The sequence below is a fragment of the Molothrus aeneus genome, chromosome 11 (genome assembly GCF_037042795.1).
Source record: "Molothrus aeneus isolate 106 chromosome 11, BPBGC_Maene_1.0, whole genome shotgun sequence".
In the NCBI taxonomy this organism is placed as follows: domain Eukaryota; kingdom Metazoa; phylum Chordata; class Aves; order Passeriformes; family Icteridae; genus Molothrus; species Molothrus aeneus.
The window spans coordinates 2,998,196-3,019,061 of record NC_089656.1 but is presented as its reverse complement, the minus strand read 5'-3'; the positions used below and the strand labels follow the sequence as shown (position 1 = coordinate 3,019,061).

The 20,866-nt window shown below is 40.9% G+C and overlaps 1 protein-coding gene across 2 annotated transcripts in view; it reads right to left on the bottom strand.

The window, feature by feature from the left end:
- The window catches only part of PEPD (peptidase D), a 151,234-nt gene that overhangs the window by 19,814 nt on the left and 110,554 nt on the right, over window positions 1-20,866 (bottom strand). For both annotated transcript variants that reach the window (XM_066557774.1, XM_066557773.1), the window contains 2 exons: window positions 19,385-19,533; window positions 1,654-1,838 (listed from right to left, as the gene is read on the bottom strand). In XM_066557774.1, coding sequence (XP_066413871.1) covers window positions 1,654-1,838; window positions 19,385-19,533 — 334 coding nt within the window. The remainder of the gene's footprint in view (window positions 1-1,653; window positions 1,839-19,384; window positions 19,534-20,866) is intronic.

The window sequence follows — 20,866 nt, the reverse complement described above, 5'->3', positions numbered from 1 at the left end:
ATTCATTCATATGAAAACAAAAACTACTGTCAAAAATGATTCCATATTGTATGCCACACTACTGAAATCTGCTGAGAGATGGAAGGTGTACAGGGTCCATTGCTTCAGACACACAAAATCAGTTCTAGAAATCTCCCTTGACACTAAGGTACTCACTCTAACCTCAAAGAATACAGTTTTTAGGCAAAACCAAGAAGGGCACTTTGCACTCTCAGAATTCTACTCACTTGTTACTAAAATTTAGTTATCTCTTCACCCTACCAAGTGTTGAACACATGCTCCTGTTTTTTAAGTCCATTAAATTCAGAGAGGTTATTCACAACACAAGTGAAAACAATCTAAGCAAAGGCATGCAACAGCAGGGTCCTGGATTTTGAAGTTTATGAACTCTCCAAATAACCCCAGTCCCTGTGCTTTGCTGGATGTCTCAGTTTGTGCACAGAGAATGCACTTGGGGGGAACAAAGGGACAAGCATCCATCCTCTCTGTATCAGCTAGTGCAGAAACCTTAAAATCACAATAGCACTGCTTTTGATTTTTGTTTCATTTTTATTACATGTAAGTTTATTAGCTGATGCTAATACAGCATTATCCCAATACTGTATCTCAACTATAATTACACTGTGAATGTAATAAGTATCCTCAAATATTACATCCTGTTTCTCCCCTGCCTGCAAAACTGAACCAGCAATAGCAGCTGTAGCCTGGTCACCCAACATGAACAAGCATCAAAATATGCTTCAACTTTACCTATGGAGTTCCTTGTTTCTTTTGCAGATTCTTGCAAAAGAACAGCTTACATATGAGAGGAGAAAAATGATCCATTTTTGTACTGTATCACTGAAAATCCTTAAATAGCCTCAAATAACCACAACCTAACACAAACACAATCCTTCTGAAATCATTCCAAAGCTGCTGCAAACTTCCTCTATTCAAACTTTAGGAACAATTTGCCTTAGAGATTTTATTCTGTTTAGTTATCACTGCAGACCTACTGCCATTAATTGGTTACAGAATTTTACCTATTCTGCTTTCAGATCACAGTCATGAATCACCAAATTAATTCAAGGCAAAAGACAATCTTTCTGTGATTTCTGCAGCAACTCAGAATACAAGAGGTTGTGCTTTCACACTGGAAGACTTGATGGACTTTTTTCTTGCTACATCCTCCCTGGTGCCCGTGCTGATGCTGGACAGAAAAGCTCATGACAGGGCTATGAGCTTTGATGAGTTTGTTTCAATATGACACAGCCACTGGGATTTACTGCCCAGGTACAGCAGGGGCTCCTGCAGCTGCCTCACATCTGCAATGGAGCAGGTGAATCTTGCCAATACAGGACTCAGGCAGACTGAGATGCTCTGCCACAGCACAGGGTACTTGGGTGGTGCTTGTCAGAGCAGTGACTCATGAGGAACAACACAGAGCACCATCAGTTGACTTCTTCCCATAAACAATTTATTTTTCAATGAACTAATAGAGTTCCTTAGAGCAAACTGCATAAAATACCACATCTAAAAACAAGGAGCCACTTAAATGCAAAACTGCTGTACCCCTGAGAAGATGCAGTTGGGTAAGCACCCAGAGAGTATGAGCAGAGCTGGTGGAACTGAGGGGGTTAATCTGCAGGGGATTGAGCATGGACTAACACTAACCTCTGGGTAGCCTCCAACATCATGCACGTCGATTCCAAGGAGATGTCCAAGTCCGTGTGGCATAAATACTGCACCCAGATGAACCTTCACCATGTCATCCACATTGCCTTTCAGAATGCCAATTCTGGTCAGCTCCTCCAGATGGACTCTGTCAGCCAGACGGTGCATATCAGGCCAGGCCACCCCTTGGAGAGCACAAACAGGCAGCTCAGTTAACTATTGCTACAAGATTTTAACAGCAGCTTTCAAAAAACAGATGTAACACATGTGCCCTTTGTTAATGTAAAAAACAAAGGTGGAAAGAGCAACTACATTTTCACAAAAACACTTTAAACAAGATAAAACTATTTTAAGATGTCTGTGAAGCACAGAAAAATAGAAACAAGAGAAACAGCAGCACCTTGTAATCCAGAGCCGTATGAAAAGATGTTAGTACAATGGATCTAAGCATGTCCACACAGATGGAAATGCATCCCTGAGTCTCCTATAAGAATGCCAACTGTAGATTATAGTTTTTTTTAAATGCTGAGCATTTTACCATTTTTTATACCATTACCATCCTTTTATTTTCAAGAATGATCATCCCCATTTAGAACATCTGACATGGACACTACTTTTCTACGTACATTGAAGATTTAAAGCCCACATCTTTCTGGCAAACACACTCTCCAGAAATTAATAATTCCCTTGTGTTAATGGGCTGTGTAAAACACAACTCCTCTAATACATGTACTGAAACAGCATTACAAAATACTGTTGTTTGACTAGAGACAGAGTGCCAGGATACATTAGGTTGCTATTATTTTGGTATAGGATACAATTTTGTTTGACAAACTGCTGGGGAGAGGAGGGAGGAAGAAAGCAGCTCTTTTGTTAGTAACAAAGTACTGTCCTAATTAGTTCACCATGGCATTGAGTCATCATCAACAGAGCAGCAGTTGCAGAGTCAAAACAACTAGGGCTAAGGTACAGTTGAAGAATATTTTCCTTGTTCAATTTTGGCATGATTAAACAAATAAGAACTGAGCAAATTTTAAGGCCAAACTCCCACCAAGTTCCGTTTGCTTTAATCCAGTTAAACATGCAGCTCTAGGGTACTGTGAAGATAAATGTCATCCCTTAATTACATTATCACTTTTTGCTGAAAGTACTGAGGCTTCAAAGTCAGAAATAAAATCATCCTATGGGAGTGCTTGGAGAAAGCACTCAGCTGTCTTTGTGGCTCTGATATAAAGATCAGAATCAAACTGAGCAGCAAGTGGCAGACAAACAGACAAATCCTTGGTTGCTACTTCCCCACAAAAGCCAGCAGTGCCCAAGTGTGTGATGCTCACCCACAAAGTGTGTGCAGTCTTCCTGCTCAAAATGTGATATTTTTATGGTTTCCCTACTTTAGAAAGGAATTTAGATTTTTCATTCTATGAACCAGCTGTTATTTCACAACTGTTCAACATATTCTATAATTATTTATCTTTCTGAATATTGATTGTATTGCAATTTTCACTTCTCTAGATTCACCTGTGTTTCACAGTTCTCTCATATTAGGCTCCACTCTATTGAATGATAAATTGAAATCACTACAATCCCTCACATAAATATTACACATATCACACTAAAAGTATTACAGAATCACAGTTGCTTTCCTGTTTATTTTATAGCTGTGGAAATACAGAATTTCTATGTCTAAGTCGAGGTTCAGCTTTTGCAGCTAACTCCAACTGCTCTAAAGCCTTCAATCTTCTTTCTGAGGACACTAGATGTTCTCTCAAGGTCTCTCCCATGATTTCTTAGTTGAGTATTACCACAAGTCACCTATTTTCACCACCATAACTGCACAGCCACATGTAACAACATCTGACCCTGGTCAACTGTTTGAAGCCTCACCCTCTCTTGTTAAGAATGAAGGTCAGAACTCCATGGCTGGAAGACAAAACACAGCCATTCCCTGGATGCTCTGGATCAAGCTGAGCTGTCTGAGAGGAGTGGAGCTGAGGTATCTGCTGTCTGCAGCTCAGCTTCCCTCTGCAGCTCTGCTGGTCTCAATCCAAACCCACAGACTCCACTCAAAGTGGCCCAGTCACCTTTATCAAACTGAGGAAGAGATACAAAAGGAGATACAAATATCAAACTGATCAGAAATAAAACCACCAACACTACATATCCATTTGTCTGCAGAAGTTGAACAGAGTAAATTAATGGCACTATTGCCCTAACTCTAAAGACTGCCATGGTTGTAAATCCTGAGTATTTCCAGGCACTGAGCAAATCCATTAGAACTCCTTCTTCCCTCATCCCTACCTTTTCCTTTTTCTCTCATTGTCTGAAAGTGCAAATACTTCTCTCCTTCCTTCTTAATTCCCCATCTGTTTTGGTTTTTATTCATCTTATCTGCTCCATTAGAGACTGAGGATAACAAAAAGCTCTACTGTGAAATAAAAAATTAGGCTGGATGGAAAATCTGCAGCTCTGAGCTCTCTCTTGGAGCCAGGGTGGTGCTTCAGACAGAGCCCAGCAAAATTACTCTGGAGCACTGTTTGATCATGCAGCCAGTGCCACGAGCTTTGCTAGAGATATGAAATATGTCAGCTCCAGTTGTGTCCCCCATGCTGCTGGAGCTGCAGACAGCACTGGGGCAGCTCTGGGCACAGGGAAATTAAACTTCTGCTGGAGGCACCCTGCTAAATAATACAAATAAATAGGTATTCAAATAGTTTTAATTAAAAAGAAAGTGTTTATAGATAGATTGTACTTTCTATTCTATTGTCTGGCTTCATGCTTTATTCTATTATGACTGTGGGGTGGTGGCCACCCCCTCCAAGACACTTAACCTACAAGCCCTGGATAAAAATCTCATATACAGACTATCACTTGAGTGCTAAGACAAAATAGGAAGATATTCTGAGCTGACTAGAGACAGTGAAATAAGTGGAGTGATTTTTTGGTCTTCATTTAAAAAAATGGTGATATCCTTGTCTTGTTTGATATGAGAGGATTCACATCATGATAGGAATAAACTTTAATAATAAGTTTCAAACAGATTTCTACCCATTTCTTAAACAGGTAATTTGACAAAGAAAAAGGATCGAAATGCAAATCTTCAAACATTTCCTACTGCCTTTGTAATATTAAAACCATTAATTTTGTGAAGAGAAAGAACTATTTTACAGTACTAAGGCAACTACTTAAAAGTATAGAAAAAAAATCCACTGAAAAATAGTAACAACCATAATTCAAGGAAGATGTCTTTGTCCATTTTATACAAAAGTATATTCACATGTATTTATTATAGAGTAAACAGAAATATATGCTTTAAAGTTATTTTAAAACTAAAATTGTATTAGCTTTATCTGGCAATTGAAATCTTCATAATACAATGGCCTGTGCAAGCCCAGCTGTCTGTGGGACTGACTGACATCCCTGCACTCAGGTGTCATTCAGATACCTAGTAAATATACTCAAAGAGTAGAAGTCCTTAAATTCTGCTAATCTAATTTTCCTTTGTAGATACTGAACTTCAAGAATTGCAAAAAGCAGAGAAAGGAGGAAAAATTGAATATCAGAGTTGATAGCTTCATCAACCTGACACCTTGATAAGAAGCCATGAGCAGAACTTTTTGGTATTCTCATGATGTGCAGCTCAACAATCTGGAAATGCCCCAAGGACTGCAGGGAGAATATGTGAGTCCCTGTGTCTCATTGTGCTCAGATGCAGAATGCTGAAAAAGCCCATTCTGGGCACACATCTGTGTGGATAGCTTTAGCTTGTTACAGAAAACAATAACAGGGAAGAGTCTGCAGGCAGCCAGGGAACAACCTGCCCTACAGATTGCACACTTGCAGGTGTGAAGAACACTGGCTGAACAGTGCTGAATGAACATTTTCTACCAAGAATCCTTGGTTTGTGGAGGCTCCTCAACTTTTGGACTATTGGGGGTCCAGCAGAGACCTCTGTGCCAACTGCAAGCAGGAGAAGTCAAACACCATATTAGCATTCTTGTAGGGAGAAAAAGCAGCTAAAAACCAACCAAACCCCACAACAACAACTTGCAAATGCCTCTGCCACTGGGTGTGTGAGTTACTCAGTGGCTGAGTGCTCTGGCACGTGGGCCAGCACTGGCTCCCACCACCAATCACTCACCAGCACGTTTGACTCATGTATTATTCAGGAGTATTATTTTTAAGCCTTGGTGAAGTTTATCATATTTGCAGACATGCTTTTTGTGTAAGAACTTTTATGATAGTTGCAGACGTGCTTTTTGTGTAGAAAGGTTAGTTCTGTTATTATCTTTAAGCCAATTTATAAACCAATTATAGTCCAGTGACAGATGAGGTTTAAAAAGTCAGATTGGAGGATCCTTGGACTTTGACAGCTTGTACCAAAATGAGTCTGTACTCAGGAAAATCTGCTGATGAGGTGTCTGCTCCCTTCCTAATTCTCTGCCAAATGAGACTCTGGGTGATAGAGGTCACTGAGGCAGGGCCTGGCTCCCCAGGGAAGCTCAGTCCCCAGGCTCATTAGGCTGGGGTTTGTACCTGCATGCAGCACGTGCTCAGCAGAGAGGTCAGCTCAAACCCAGACTCCTGGAGATACAGAGTGAACCAACTGCACAGCAGCAACCAGGCACTGGAGATGTCCAGTAATGAAATAAACCACACTATGCATTAATTAACAAAGATCTAGGGAGGTTATTAGTTTTCAGACACAATGGAAACAGAACAGTGGAGGTTTGCAGATGTGTGAGGTACCACATAAAGTGGCAAACTTTGTGCATTAAGTTTGCCTAAAGTCTTTTTTTAAAGGCATCCCCATAAAGCTAAATGTTATCTGATACTCTTAGATATTACTGTGAAAGAAAGGAAAAAGATAAAATTAATATTATTTTACTTTATTGAAAATATTTCCTCTCTAATATCTGTTGGCCAAACCACACAAAATTTCAGATAAAACACCAACACAGCAGCAACCAGACACTGGAGATGTCCAGTAATGAAATAAACCATGCTATGCATTAATTAACAAAAATCTAGGGAGGTTATTAGTTTTCAGACACAATGCAAACAGTACCGTGGAGGTTTGCAGATGTGTGAGGTACCACTTAAAAATGGCAAAATTAGTGCATTAAGTTTGCCTAAAGTCTTTTTTTAAAGGTATCCCCATAAAGCTAAATGTTATCTGATACTATTAGATATTACTGTGAAAGAAAGTAAAAAAATAAAATTAATATTATTTTACTTTATTGAAAATATTTCCTCTTCGATAGCTATTTGCCAAACCACACAAAATTTCAGATAAAACACCAGGTTCAAGGACTCTGGAACATCATATAAAGATCTCTGCAATAATCTCTGCAATCTCTTTGATCACACCAAGGGAGGGCATTTTTGTGCCCTCTTTGCCAGCCCCCCATAAAGAAAGAAAAGCTTCTAGTGAAACCAGAAATCAAAAGCATTCCTATCTTTTGATGAATATACCATAAATTTTTAAACAGTAGAATTAAGAAGATGAGTTGCTATAACACATCACACTATAAACTGTTCCTCAGCTGCTGTTAACTCACTGGTATTTCTAGCCCAGTGATTATTATCTGAAGTTTTATTAGAAGCCATTTGAGAACATAAAGTAGAAATAGCATACAAAAATAATTTAGAATTACTGCGTGGTATTTAGCCACTTTGGTCAGAAAGTACTCTGAAAAGGCCTAACAGGATTTTTTTGGCCACTATTTAGGGTACTTTGTGGTTGTAATGTGACAATGATTAAACCACAAATGATTTAACAGGTTTTTTTTTTGTTGTTGTTGTTGGGTGGGAGTTTTTTGCCAACACAGATGTCACAATCTTACTAAAAAAACGAGTATGGCAAGGTTCTAGCAACTTCTCCCCAAATTGTGCTAAGGTTAAGTTACATTTAATTTCCAAGTGTCCACAGACAAGGGCAAAAGGCCCAATGTCCCCTGGCAGTGCCACTGAAATGCAGACAGAACACACAATCCCAGTGCAGCCAGCAACCCACTGGAACAGATTAAAATCTGCCAGCTGGCAGAGACCATATCAGACATAAAACAATAGGACTTTAGAACTCAATCAGACCCAGTTTAAAAACCAAACCAAAACATAATTTAAATACTAAAATCCAATTATCTTCTCCCTCTTCACTTGGGTGCTAGAGAAACAATTGTCATGTTTGTGATTTTCATGCTTTCTTTTTGGCCCACTACACGAAACACTCAGTGTTTGCTCTGGTTTTGAGCTTGGTGCCTTGCAGCACCAGGTAAGGCAGCTTTGCCATGGGGAAAGCCCCAAAAGCTGCACTCTGACCCTGGCAGTGTTTTCTTTTTGGGCAGCAGTGAAGCTGCTCAGAGCTGTGTGGACGATCACATGGCTCATGGGGTGAGCATTGTTTGGCTGATGGGTGCCAAATTCAGGGATGCCATTTCTGACTGTACTTTCCAGCTGTGGCATGGCTGCATCTGGCTGCCATGTGAGGAGGAGAAGAGCCTCTTAACTTTCCCAGCACAAAAGGGAACTAAACAGAATTTGCTGCTGTGTCACACCTGCAAATATCCTCAGTTCTGACTGCAGGGATTGCCAGACCTGCCCCTGCCCTGGGCCTGGAGCCCCAGTGCCACAGCTCCACACCAGGATGGTATTTCTGGGCAATAAAGTCACCCCTTTATTCCCCAGAAAGATTCACCTGCCTTACAGGGATGGGAGTTACTGGAGGGAAACAGAGATTGATCCTCATCACCTCTGAAATTTGGACTTCTTCAAAAGGCTGAACAATTCACACACACTGTGCTATTCAGCTGTACTGTGACATTCCTTTTGCATCAGTATAATGGAGGTTTCCAGCAGTAATTCCATCCTTGGCATGGATGATGGAGGTTTCCAGCAGTAATTCCATCCTCCCAGTTATAAACCCTGCACAAGGTGAGCTGTCAGGCATCAGAAGCAACATGAAGATAACATTCTGCCATGCAGAAACATCAGGAAAAGCAATATGAATAGATGCAGGTGTGGAGCAAGAGGAGGGATTTTTTCCATGTCTGGATGCAGCACTGGGATTGAGTTTTGCCAGACACTATTTTACAGCATGCTCCTTCCAAAAGAGGTGTATGTTGAAGAGGAAAAAAGGAAAAAGGATTGACAGAATGAAGGAAGTGTTGGAGGGAGTGACTGCAGTGTGGAAACTTATCAATCTTTGGAGCTCAGAAAAGACCCTGTTCAGATAAGACTCAGGGCAAACAGCACAATTTATGTCTGGCAGGTTTGCACTCTGACAGCTACAGCTGATGCAGTGTCAAGATTGAAGGACTTGTGAACTTTGCACTTCAACTCAAATTACAGCAAATATCAAGCACAATTCCTGTGAGAAAATCAGTGCAGGTACTAAAAATCAGACAAGGTACAGGCAGCTCATTGCACAATATCACTATTAAAACCAGAATTGCACAGTGTTACAATATACAGCATGTTACAATTAGGAAAAAAAGATTTTTAAAAAAAAGGTCTTAAACCAAACCCCATTTAGTATAGAAAAGCAAAAAACCTGCAGCCAATTTAGGCTGAGTCTGTAAAGATATCTAAATGTATTTGCTGAGCTGGAAAGCTTCAGGTTTGCCCCTGAACCACGGCAGCTCCTGCAGACTCTGCTCAGGGACCTGGAGATGAGAGGGGTTTCAAGGCAGAAACAGTTTCAAGTGCCTGCTTTTGTACCCTGGGGGTAACTCAGCATCACTGCAGCCCTGAATGCTGCAGTGGTCACTGCCCATCCCAGCAGGAGCAGCAGCTCCCAGGTCTGCAGTCAGAGCCTGCACATTTCAATAGATTGCTGCTTTCCCTGAGGGTCTGCTGAGGCTGGCAGAACACCAGCAAACTCCCTTTTCTTTCACCTCTTGCCACAGGTGACTGCTGTGCTGAACAGCTGACCAACAATGAGAGCTCCGGTAACCAATCATACCATTTTTAATTCCTATCATGAAAGAATAAAGAATTTCAATTTGACTGACAGTATTGTCTATGCATCCTTAAGTGCCTTCTGCTTTTATTGCCTAAGTAGCAGCAAAGCCTCAACAATTTACACTGAGAAAACCAGAATTAACACACCACAGAAAGCTGTTCTACCTTTGCTGGGGCCATCCCAGAGAGGCAGGATTCAACTTCTATTGAATTTTTTGTTTGTTTATCAATTGATGAACATTAATGCCAGCAAAAAAAAGTACAGTCCACTCCATTCAATAGAGAAGAGAGAGAGCAGATTACAAATAGCTTTTAAAATCATATATTGACAAGATTTACTTCCCAATCTGTCTTTCAACACAGTAACACATTCTGAACTGCAAGGAAGGAAAAATAATACTGTGGTGTCTTTCAGCAAGATTTGTGAATATCAAATATTGGTTACAACATGCCCTAAAAGCATTTGCTCTTCAGAGGAACTGCAATAAAATCTTCAACTTCTGTCATTAATTTTTTATTCCTGAGAAGAATTGTTTTGCTGCAGATATTGCAGCAGATTAATAATGATCAGCAGTGCTTTGACTAAAATATGACAATCTGAATGGGAATAATTCATAAGGGCATCTTGAAATTATACAAACTGTAAAACAGATTGTGCTCTCATACCCTTCCATGTTCTGCTATTGTCAAAAATTCCAGTTTACAGTCCAGTTTCTTTTTAAAAATTCACCAAAATCAGCTACTGTTTTTATACAGCACAACAGAGAAGCATCACCACATGGTGTTCCACTAAGCACAGCTCTGGACTACACATAATAAAAAACACTTCCATGCAAAAACCTCCCATTGCATGTGAATAAGAACCTTCTACCTGGGAGGATAAATATTAGTAACAGTTACAGTTATTTTCTTTAGGTATAATAGATTTCAATCCTAGTTGGATACAGTGACACTTACTCTGAAGCAGTATTAGAAACCCAAAATCAATCTGAATTGTAAAGAAGTTATAGAACTGTTGTGGACAAAAAGAAGCAGTAATCTGTGAAGCTGCAAATTTTGAATTTGCATATGTTGCCAAGTACAACTCTGCTCAACTTAATAACAGAAACACCTGCTGGTAATATGATCTGCTATGCCAAATATATACCCTAGCTATTAGTTTTCATTAAATTGTTTTTATTAAACAGTTCTTTAATTGAGTGATTTTAATCTTTGCTCTTGGTACTATTCTACCTGAGCTGGATTCTCCACTCTTCTTTCTTTGTTAGAGGCATTTTACTAGAAAATAGAACAGGGACTCATACTGCTGCTTTGAATTCAAATCACAGCATTTTTTGTTGTTTAAGTAGGTTATTTAAACTGGTAGTGGTTCACTAAACTTAATTCTTGACAGTCTGACTGAAAGAACTGTGCCTCAGTATTTGGGTACCAAAGGACGACACACCATCCAAAATCTGCACCCTGCTGTACTGAAATACAGACCACTCACCTTGTGCAGTCCCTGGGCTTGCCCCTCTACCCCCATCAGCTTTACTACTTCAATCCTTTAGCATCAGACAAACAGGGAGGAGGCAAAACACTGCAAAATAAAGGAGCCTCTTTGTTTTGTCCTTCTAATTCACAACATTCCTTGGAAGGCTGTACATGGGAAAACTAGCTAAGTTTTCATTGCAAAGCAGTTAGGAAGTTACAACAATTAAAAAAACCCTGAAGAAATCAGAAGAAATGCACAAAAAGTGGTCAGAGTTTCACAGAGCAGCTCAACTGATGCAGTTACAGCTGCCCACGGGACAAAGACCAGCTAGGATTAACTTGGCTCTGCATCCTGCACCTACAAACACACAAAGGGACACCTACAAACACCCACAGGAACACCCTGCCTGCCTTCCAGGCTGCCTCTGGAGGTGCCTCTTGGTGACCTGTGATATTCCATCCTAGACAACTGCCAAGGACTGTTCCTCCTGCTCTTCAAAGGAAGTCCTCAGTCCCAGACCTACAGAAGGGCCCCCCTGAATCACTCTGTTCCTCAAATCATTCATTTGGGAATGACAGAGTGGAAGGGTAGCTCCTAACATTAGAGAAACACCTTCTAACACCATTCTCAACTGCAAAATGCAAGACTTGACCCAGTGAGGCACCTGGAGCAAAGACAGAGGAGGGACCAGCAGCCAGAGAGAACTTTCTGAAGTTCTCTGAGCCAGACACTGCTGGCCTGTGCTCACTGGCTGCTCCAGCCTGCTCCCCTTGGCCTCTCCATCTCAAAACACCTGAGCCTTTTGGGAACTACTTATGTCTTTGCATTTATTTAGCATCTCCAGCAAAAGGGTACCCATTTCTTGTAGGCTCTGAGGATCAGCTGGTATCTACATGATTAATAAAAGGATCTTTTATTTGCTTGGTATGTAGGTCTAATTCTTTGAAATGTTTTTGACTGTACTTGAAGTGTATTTGACTGCACTTTCTTGGTCAAAGATTATATGGCAATCCTGGCATCAATGAAATCTGCAAAGTCTGATCTTTGACCCTGGAAGACAGGATTTAAGAGCTTCAAGAAGCCATGTCTTTAAGTGAAACTGGATTTCTGGGAGAGCCATACACGAGGAACCTTCCAGCCCTAACATGGAGAAACCTCCATTTTGTCTTATCAGAGATGTTAGTCCTGAGGCAGAGATTTTCTTCAAGACCTTCCTCAAATGCATTCATTGGAAAAGCAAAGCCTGAAAGCCAGAGGCAAGGCAATACTCCCTGTCTTGGATAGTAAAATGCAGAACTTGGGGATATGCATATAAGATGAGCTCCAACTTGAAAAATGCAGAGATAGAAATCCTATAGGGAAACCCTGTGGTAATGTCAGTATCCCAAGGAGGAATTCACACTGCACATAAACTGATGTGATGAACAACAACTTCTGTGCATATTTGGAACTAATTTTTATTTTTCGTTTTATTGAAACAAACAAACATCAATCAGCAAATATTCCCAGCTGCATAGCTAATGTCTGAATGCAATTTTGATTCAATGGGGACTCTGTATACACAAGCTTTTCAAATCATAAAAATGTAGAGATAGGGACTTGAGTGGCTGCCAACCTGGCCTTACTCAACTGTTCCTTGGGAGCAGTTTGCTAGGCAAGGAGATCTTTTATGAAACTGGAATTTAGGACAATGGACCTTACAGAGCGAGGTATTTTAATTCCTTCTTTCTTGCACCCCAAATATTAATGTATAGAACTTTAAAGATTAAAAAAAGATGTTTTTCAACATAGATTTTGCAGTAGTACCAGGCATGCTAAGCACAACCAGCTGCCTTCCTTCCCCTTCTCCTGTGATTTTCCATTAGCCTACAGAAAAGACAGAGAGTAATGCTTGGAGGTCCCAGGATGCAATTGCAAAAGGATGAAGATGGAAAGTATGTGATTGCTCCAATATTTAGCTCATTAATCTTAAAGACTCTGTTTATGCTCTAGTGCATTAATGCAAAATAGTTCTAATTGCAAAGCTGAGATAGGCATACTTCCTTTTTAGCTCTTCTCAACACAGTAGCAAGTTATTCTATTTCAGAAGCTTCAGTGTTTCTATGAACAGAAACTGTACAGAGAAACTTTCTATATGTAGCAACTATATGTCCTCATCAACAAGGAATTAAATTGATAATAATATAAATATTGTATTAATATTATTAATATTATGAATATTCTTTAAATGGTTAAGATAATAACCTGACCAACAAATAGCAGAAATCACTTGAGAGGCTGCCCATGGTATAAATACACAGTCATTTGCTGAAGAATAAAAGAGAATCCACTCCACAGAGACCTCCCCAAGACCACTGGACCCTGTGTGCCACTGACAGTGACAGACTGGGGCAAGAGCAGGGTGGTGCCCAGGGCTGGAATGGCCACAGCTCACGGGGACATCCAGCACCCCTGCCCTGGGCACAGCCACAGCTGAGGACAGGGGCACTGCTCCCCAGCTGCATCTCCCTGGCCTCCACCACTGGCATTCCCATGGGCATGTTTCATGTGTTCAGCACAGCATGGAGTGATTCAGGGCAGGAGGGATACCAGGAGGGTTCGAAGCCCTGGCTCAGGGTAGGGTTAACTTGAAAGGGTTAGATTGGGTTTCTTCAACAAATTGTTTTCTTGAGTTTCAGAGAGGGACTTACAGCAAAACAAATTATTTCACACTTTTTTCCCCAATAGATTGATACTAATTCCAAAGAGCAAACAATAGTGGTCTCCCAGGTGAAACCAGTGACTAATGATGGATAACAAAGCTAACACACAGACATTGGATCTAACTTATGCAACTGGGGTAAAGGATGGAGTGAGACAGATTTGGGAGCCATGCACGTGTGCCCTTTCCAACCCTTCAGATCTCTCCACTATTAACAACATGCCCACCTTGCTCCCCAAAGAGCCTAATCTACCCCTGCAGCTCAGGCTTTCAGCTGCTGCCATCAGAGGTGCCCACTGGAGGTGCTCCAGACATCAGAGCTGACACCTCACACCAGCCCTCACCCCCTGCCCTTTCCCACTGCCCTCAGCAGCCTCATGCCTACTGAGGCTGTGCTGCACAATGCTATTTTTCCACCAGAGTTTGCTTTTTTAAGCCTGGGCAATTATGGGGGTGGGGGAGAGCTACACTAAAAGCAGTAATTTTATGGTTATAGCATCAAGGACTGCAGAGTTGAGCAATATCCACTGGCAGTGTCTGTGTGAGCTTTGCTTGGCCCCTTGGTGCTGACCTGTTACACTTCAGTCCTTCACTTACATGAACATCTACTCCTTTACACAGGATTTCAAATTACCTTTCTGATGATGCTGCCTACTCCAGTCCTGCAGTAAAATCTTTAAAAATTTTCTAATTCTAAAAAAAATTTCAGTGACACTTGCCAAAGGAAGAGACCCAGGGCTATGTTTTGCAATGAAGGCAGCTGGCTAAAGGACAGAAGACCTCATGCAAGCCAAAGTGCAACATCCATTCATGGCTACTGTTACTACAGCCATGGAGGAGAGCCTCAGCAGTGGAAAAGCTTCCACCAGACCAAGCAGAGCTTCCCACCAAGCACAAGATGCAAATCCACAGGAAGCTCCAGGTTAATTTACTTCTAGGGCTACCCAGTTTCCAGAAGACTCCAACCACCAAGGCAAGCACAGCTCCTGATAAACCACTGAAGATTTCTCTTCATTATCTAACTCCTCTTCCATCTGTTACAAAAGCTGAAAACAAGCAAGAAAAAACCCAAGAGACTTCACAAGAAGGCAAGCATGGCAAATGCACCTAAAAGTTGCCTCTGGTAATCAGCAACCTTTCTTGCACCAGACTCAGGTTCCCAGCAGGATGCTAAGCAACTTGCTTCAAACACAGGGGTTTTTTAAAATTTATTTTACATTTTTTTAATTAATCATTTTCTTTCATTTTACCAGAGTTTGGCTTGACAATCTGGAGTGTAATTTGCAGAAAGGCTGGGCTCTCAGCAGCTGTAACAGAGGTCAAAACAGCTGTGGTTTGAGCAAGAGCAATGATCAACTCTCTTAAAAAAGATCTTGAGTCTGAAGAATTTCCATCTTGGAATCCCAAATGAGTCAATAGCTTCTACACTAACTTCTCTAGCCTGCTGGCTCCTGCCTGCAGAAAGGGAACTGCTGCACACTTGCACATCATTAAGATGCAGTGCAAGCAAACCTCCTTGCCTGCCCAGCACCTGTGTACATTATGATGAGCACTCTGAGAGAAAACTGGTGAGGACACATTGATCATTTTGGATTCAGAGCAGGTTTTGAACAGTAGGCAATAAACAGCTCCAGGCCATGCACAGAACAAAAGGTTAAACTAAATTACTGAATAGCTGCTCATTAGCTCAGCTCTTACTGTTATATGCATTGTGTGAAGACAGCAGAGTGAGAAACAATGAATGTATCTACAGGAACATTTAATTCCAATCATCCTTGGAGGTGAAATCTCTTGGTTGTCCCCACTTACTCTGTTTTTGTGTACACAGTGGAATGTTGAGGTGCATGAATTGAATTCATTTCAGATGAAAGTAAACTGGGAGATGTGCTCCAGGACTGCATTTAATGTGCCTCAACCTTGGGCAAATCCAATGAGATTAAAAAAGAAAGCAGAAGTGAGACAAATCAGGACACTAACTTCTGGAATACTCTGAGACACATGGCTTTACAATTTCACTCTTTTTTAACTAATCTTTCTATGTAGCATATATCTGTAAAGCAGATACATATATATATATGTATATATATATAAAAATTGTTTCTCAAATCACTGTTCTGAGAAAGAAACAGATGCTGCCTCAGCCACTGAAGGAAATGAAAGTGTCAATTTTCTGCACATCTGCCCCTGTATTTTAGTTCTGTGGAAGAGGAAATTTAATGCAGATGGACTTGACACAATTAAGAATATCCCCTAAGCAGAAATGCAACATCCCTCTCTAACATCTTGGATCATAGGCCTGACTTTGTAGGAAAGACAATTAGCCCACTGCCACACACACACACTTTTTTTTGACTTTCTCTTCAGTGACAAGCATCACTGTCTGCATCAGTGCTCCATGTTCAGTGGTTTCAAAACTGCTGATTATGCAAGACTGAGTCTTCCTCCTCATTTATTTTAAACAGATTTTGTTTGCTGCAGAAGTTGTGACAACTGCACTGAACTTGGGCTGTAATCCTACAGATTCTTAACTTTCAGAATACATTATTTGCCTTGCAGAAGGAATTCTGTTCTTGGAGTTGTAAGGAAAGGAGACCCATATATAGGATTAGAGCTGTTTGTACATTGGGGCCAAGCACAGCATGTAGCAGATGAATGCCTTTCATCTGAATGAAATACAATGTTTTGGATTATTTTTAAAATTATGACAACTGTCTATATATAGAAATATACACAGAATTTATTAGAAGGTCTATTATCTCTCAGAAAATACCTGCACTCAAAAGGTAATTAGGTTCACATGAGAGCCAACTGTAAAAAGAAATGCAAATCTCTGAATTAAACACATCTATACAGAATGTTTAAGGTTGCTAGCAAGCTGTGTCCTTCCATAAACACAGTTATGTAACCCAGTATTTGGTCAGTGACTCCCCCTAAAGTACTCATCCCTATCTTGCAGTCAGAAAGACCCCAGGAATCATTAACATCCTGATGACAACTACTAGATGTGTCCTGTGACCCCTGCCACAAGGCACAATCAAGGAGATAAACAGCATTTCCTGCACTGTGCTGTGCCCACTCTCACCCAGGCTGCTCCAGGAATGGCTCCTGCCACCTGACCAGCCATGGCTGGCTCTGACCTTGGGAACCTGGGAAAAGCAGACGAGCAAAAATAACAGCAAAACCAACAAAGGCTCCATAATCCAAAAAATCTCACTGAAACATGATGGCTCTGGATTTTAAATTTAGTGCCTCCAACCCTGCAAGCTCTTCTTTTGGAGACACAAAGTATTACAGGGAGAAGAGACTCTTGTGAATTCACAGCATCATTTCTTGCTCCTCTGTGGCAGATCCCAGTGCTTTAGTCCAGGAGCTCCCAGATGAGGTTTGTTTAGGGAGCTGCAGCCTCTCTCCCTGGGTGTCCCTCTGGACAGCAGTGACAATGGCATCAGGCCCCTGAGGGGCTCTGGGCTCTCTCTGCAGCCTGACAAGCCTGTGACACTAACCATGCTGGATAGGTCAGCATTTCCATTTCTCCTTTTTCAGAATCCTGGTCTTCCAGGAGATCTTAAAAAGGACCTAAAGAGCAGTTGGTGAAACTTGTTGCATTGTTACCAGACTCTTAACTGGATCTGTAATTCAAGAGTCCAGGTTGCATTTCATTGCACTCTGAAGTAGGAAAGGAATGAAACCAATGAACCAGCCCACAGCCCATTTTCTGTAGATACAAAATTCATCATTACTGGTCTCCTGAAGAGTGTAAATGCATTTGCACTGTTCTTCCAAACAGGCAAGAACACAATAAGAACAGAAAGTTCAGTCCCTTTTTCTGCCAGAGATTAAGAATGATTTGTCTGTCTGTGGATCTCAAGCTCCCAAAGCTAGTAAAAGACCCCTGCAAGTACTTCTCAGAAATACTCAATTTAGTATCTCCTTATTTTCTGACACTGTAAATAAAGTGTTCAGCAAACTGAAAAATTCTCTACACCACCCTGAGCACAACATCATATTAGCTCTCAAATTCTGAAGACAGTCTGCAACTTATTAGCATAAAATACTGCAAAAAATGTTACATAGAATTAAAGGTGACACTGAAATGCAACACGAACTGTGAAGAGGAACAGGGATGAGTCTTGAGGGGAGGAACAGCAGATGATGAAGAATGCATATTGTTATTAAAATAGCAAAATATCTGGTCTCATTTTGCAGATAAACATCAAGTGTTATTTCTTCTGATGCCTTGAGAGGCTAGACAGAGTTAAAGGAATAAATAGGGATTTATTCAAAAGGCTTTCAAAGGATACAACTTGGGCAGAACAAGAGCCTGGCCAAGGCTACACCCAAGATGGACAATGGATCCCACATTTTCACACTTTTATAAGTTTTGGTCCATTTCCATATTGGGGTTAATTGTCCAATTACAGCTCCAGGTGATGCAGTCCCACCCTCCCAGGTTGCCCTCAATTCACTGTTGTTTACAATTTTAGGCTTGAAGCTGCAATGGTGTCCTCAGTTCTCAGGCTGCAAAAGGATTGTTTTGTCTGACTGAACTGTGAGGAGAACCTGCTAACACTCCATATGAAGCTCAGAGTTATATACTAATGCAGAATCTGGAAAATATGAAAGCTAAAACTGAAAGCATCACTCCCTTGCAAATTGCTCAAATCAACAGAGCTGCTGCCAGCCTGTGTAACAGGAAAATTGCTTCTGTTCCAACAGGCAATCCAGAAAGCTCAGGCACTCAAGGCCTGATGACTGAAGACTAATACAGCACATTTAAAGGATAAGTGTGCTTTGTGCATTGAGTACATTCTTCTTGAAGATGTTCCATTAGTAATACTGAAAAATGCTCAAGTACCTTCACCAGTGACAAAATCACAGCAGCAGCTACCTCGAAAACATTTATTTGCTGGCCTGAAAGCAGAATGGGAGAAAAATAAGGTTTTCATTAAGCCAGACAGTTGTTTCAAATGAAAATGTCTATTTGCTGGATCAGTTTGCCTGCAATTTAAAGGCATACAGTGAAGTACCCAATAGCCAGTGCTTTTGAAAGCTTTTTAAGGCTCATTATCCTTCCCAAAGATGCACACTCCATCCCCTTTTTCAACAGAAGATTTCTATTGTGCCTACACATAAAATACAGAAGATACTTGAAACAAACTGAAGCACAACATGTGCTCACACGAACTCTGACTTCAGCATTTGGCAGAAGCTTCCTGAAAAGATGGCTGTGTGTGTCAAGACACATCTGAGCAACAACTGTCATCATTACTGGTCTCATGAAGAGTGAAAATGCATTTGCACCATTCTTCCAAACAGGCAAGACAACAATAAGAACACAAAGTAGATGAAGGGAATTAAAAATAAATAGATATTAAAATATCTTACTAATTGTGTTAATAATTGTTTCTATGTTATGTCTTTAAAAGTTTATGGAAAATGTTGTGTATCCTACCTCTATATATTAGAAGCTGCTTAACCATGGAAATTAATTGTACCATCTTGTTCCCTTCCAACACCTTCTAAAATGCAAACATAATTGATTTGACAGCCTGAATGCTGCTACCAAAGCTCAGAACTCCTGCTGGCACATCTTTTACCTGGCTTGATTGCTGCCATGACAGCCCTTGAGGCCTTCAGCACTGCCTCATAGACAGCCCTCTGGTCAGCTGTGAACTTGCCATTGGCAGGGAAGGTGCAGGTGATGTCAGAGCTGTAGCAGTAATATTCTCCTCCCATATCAAACAGGCTGAAAAGGAAACACAGGGGAAAGAAATGAAAATTTAGTTCCAAAGAAATAGCTGAACATAGTAGATCTTTGTCTTGCTCTGCAGTCAATAAAATCTACATTTTGGTAGATCACCAGTATAATCACTGCTTGAACACTGTTCTAAGTAAAACAGGATGACAGTGCCCTGGAATCTCCTGGCAGAAGGGTATCTGCATTCCACATGGCTTCAATGGACACCCTTATGGCCTGTGCTGGTCAGGATGGGAATGCTCAGAGAACACAGACAGGAACATAAAAAGTACATGAAGAATACACTTTAAGCTCCTCAGTTCCAGTTTTTAGGAATTCTTCTCAGAAGAAAAAATATGTCCTTTTATTCTTTCCTGAAAAATGCTAGCACCACATACAGCATCCAACATCCAAAACAGAATCCCACTTAACAGAGAAATGTTAATGGAATAAGGATTATGGCAAGAGCCAACCATAAAAGCACACACAGTACAGTTCTCTGCATCAGAGGCAGAAGAAAGAAATTATGAAGTGCTTTCTTTTATGGGGACAAAAAACCTGGCTTACCCCTTGAGAAGTGTATTTATTCTATACATGACTGAATGAGTCACCACTGATTGCTCAGCTGCCAGAAATCAGCTACAAGAACAGCAATGGGACTCTACACCCTTGTGAGGACCACGTTAGACGTGCAGTACCATGCTTCTCAAGCCTGCTTGAGAAGGCATTGCAGTGCCTTCAGCAGGACCAGAAATCAGTAAATAACCAAATAACCATCTGGACCAGACAACACTTGAGCAAATAACCCCCTTGGTTCATCAGGTATTGATTGCAGGAAGGCACATTTTACACACAAGATTTTGATCTCGATACAGTATTTGTGTGACCTCCTGATTTCTGTGGTAATGAGTCAGAGTTGAAATCTGTGAATTTAAGTTGTCTTCCAACTACCCCAAACAACTATTAGAAGCTAATCACCGTAAGAAATATGATTTTCCTTCAGTGTGTTTGAAAACCTTGGAGTTTTCCTGTTCTTGCTGCTTTTTCACAGCAGGGTCAGTCAGTCAGCACAAGCAGAAGGCAGGGGACTCCAGTGGGGCACCCTCCCTGCCACTGAGTCCTAATTACAGCAGCAATTAGGAAAACTCTGCAGTGTGGCTCTGTCCCCAAGCAGCATGTGTGACTAGGTATGGATAAATATAAACTACCACAAAAATTGCTATCACACTCTGCTGTAGCTGATCAGCACTTCCAGCACAACTGCACTGAAAGCAAAGGACAGTGAGTAAACAAAGGCAATCATGATAAAACTGAAGAATATTTCAGCAGGGCTAGGGCTCTT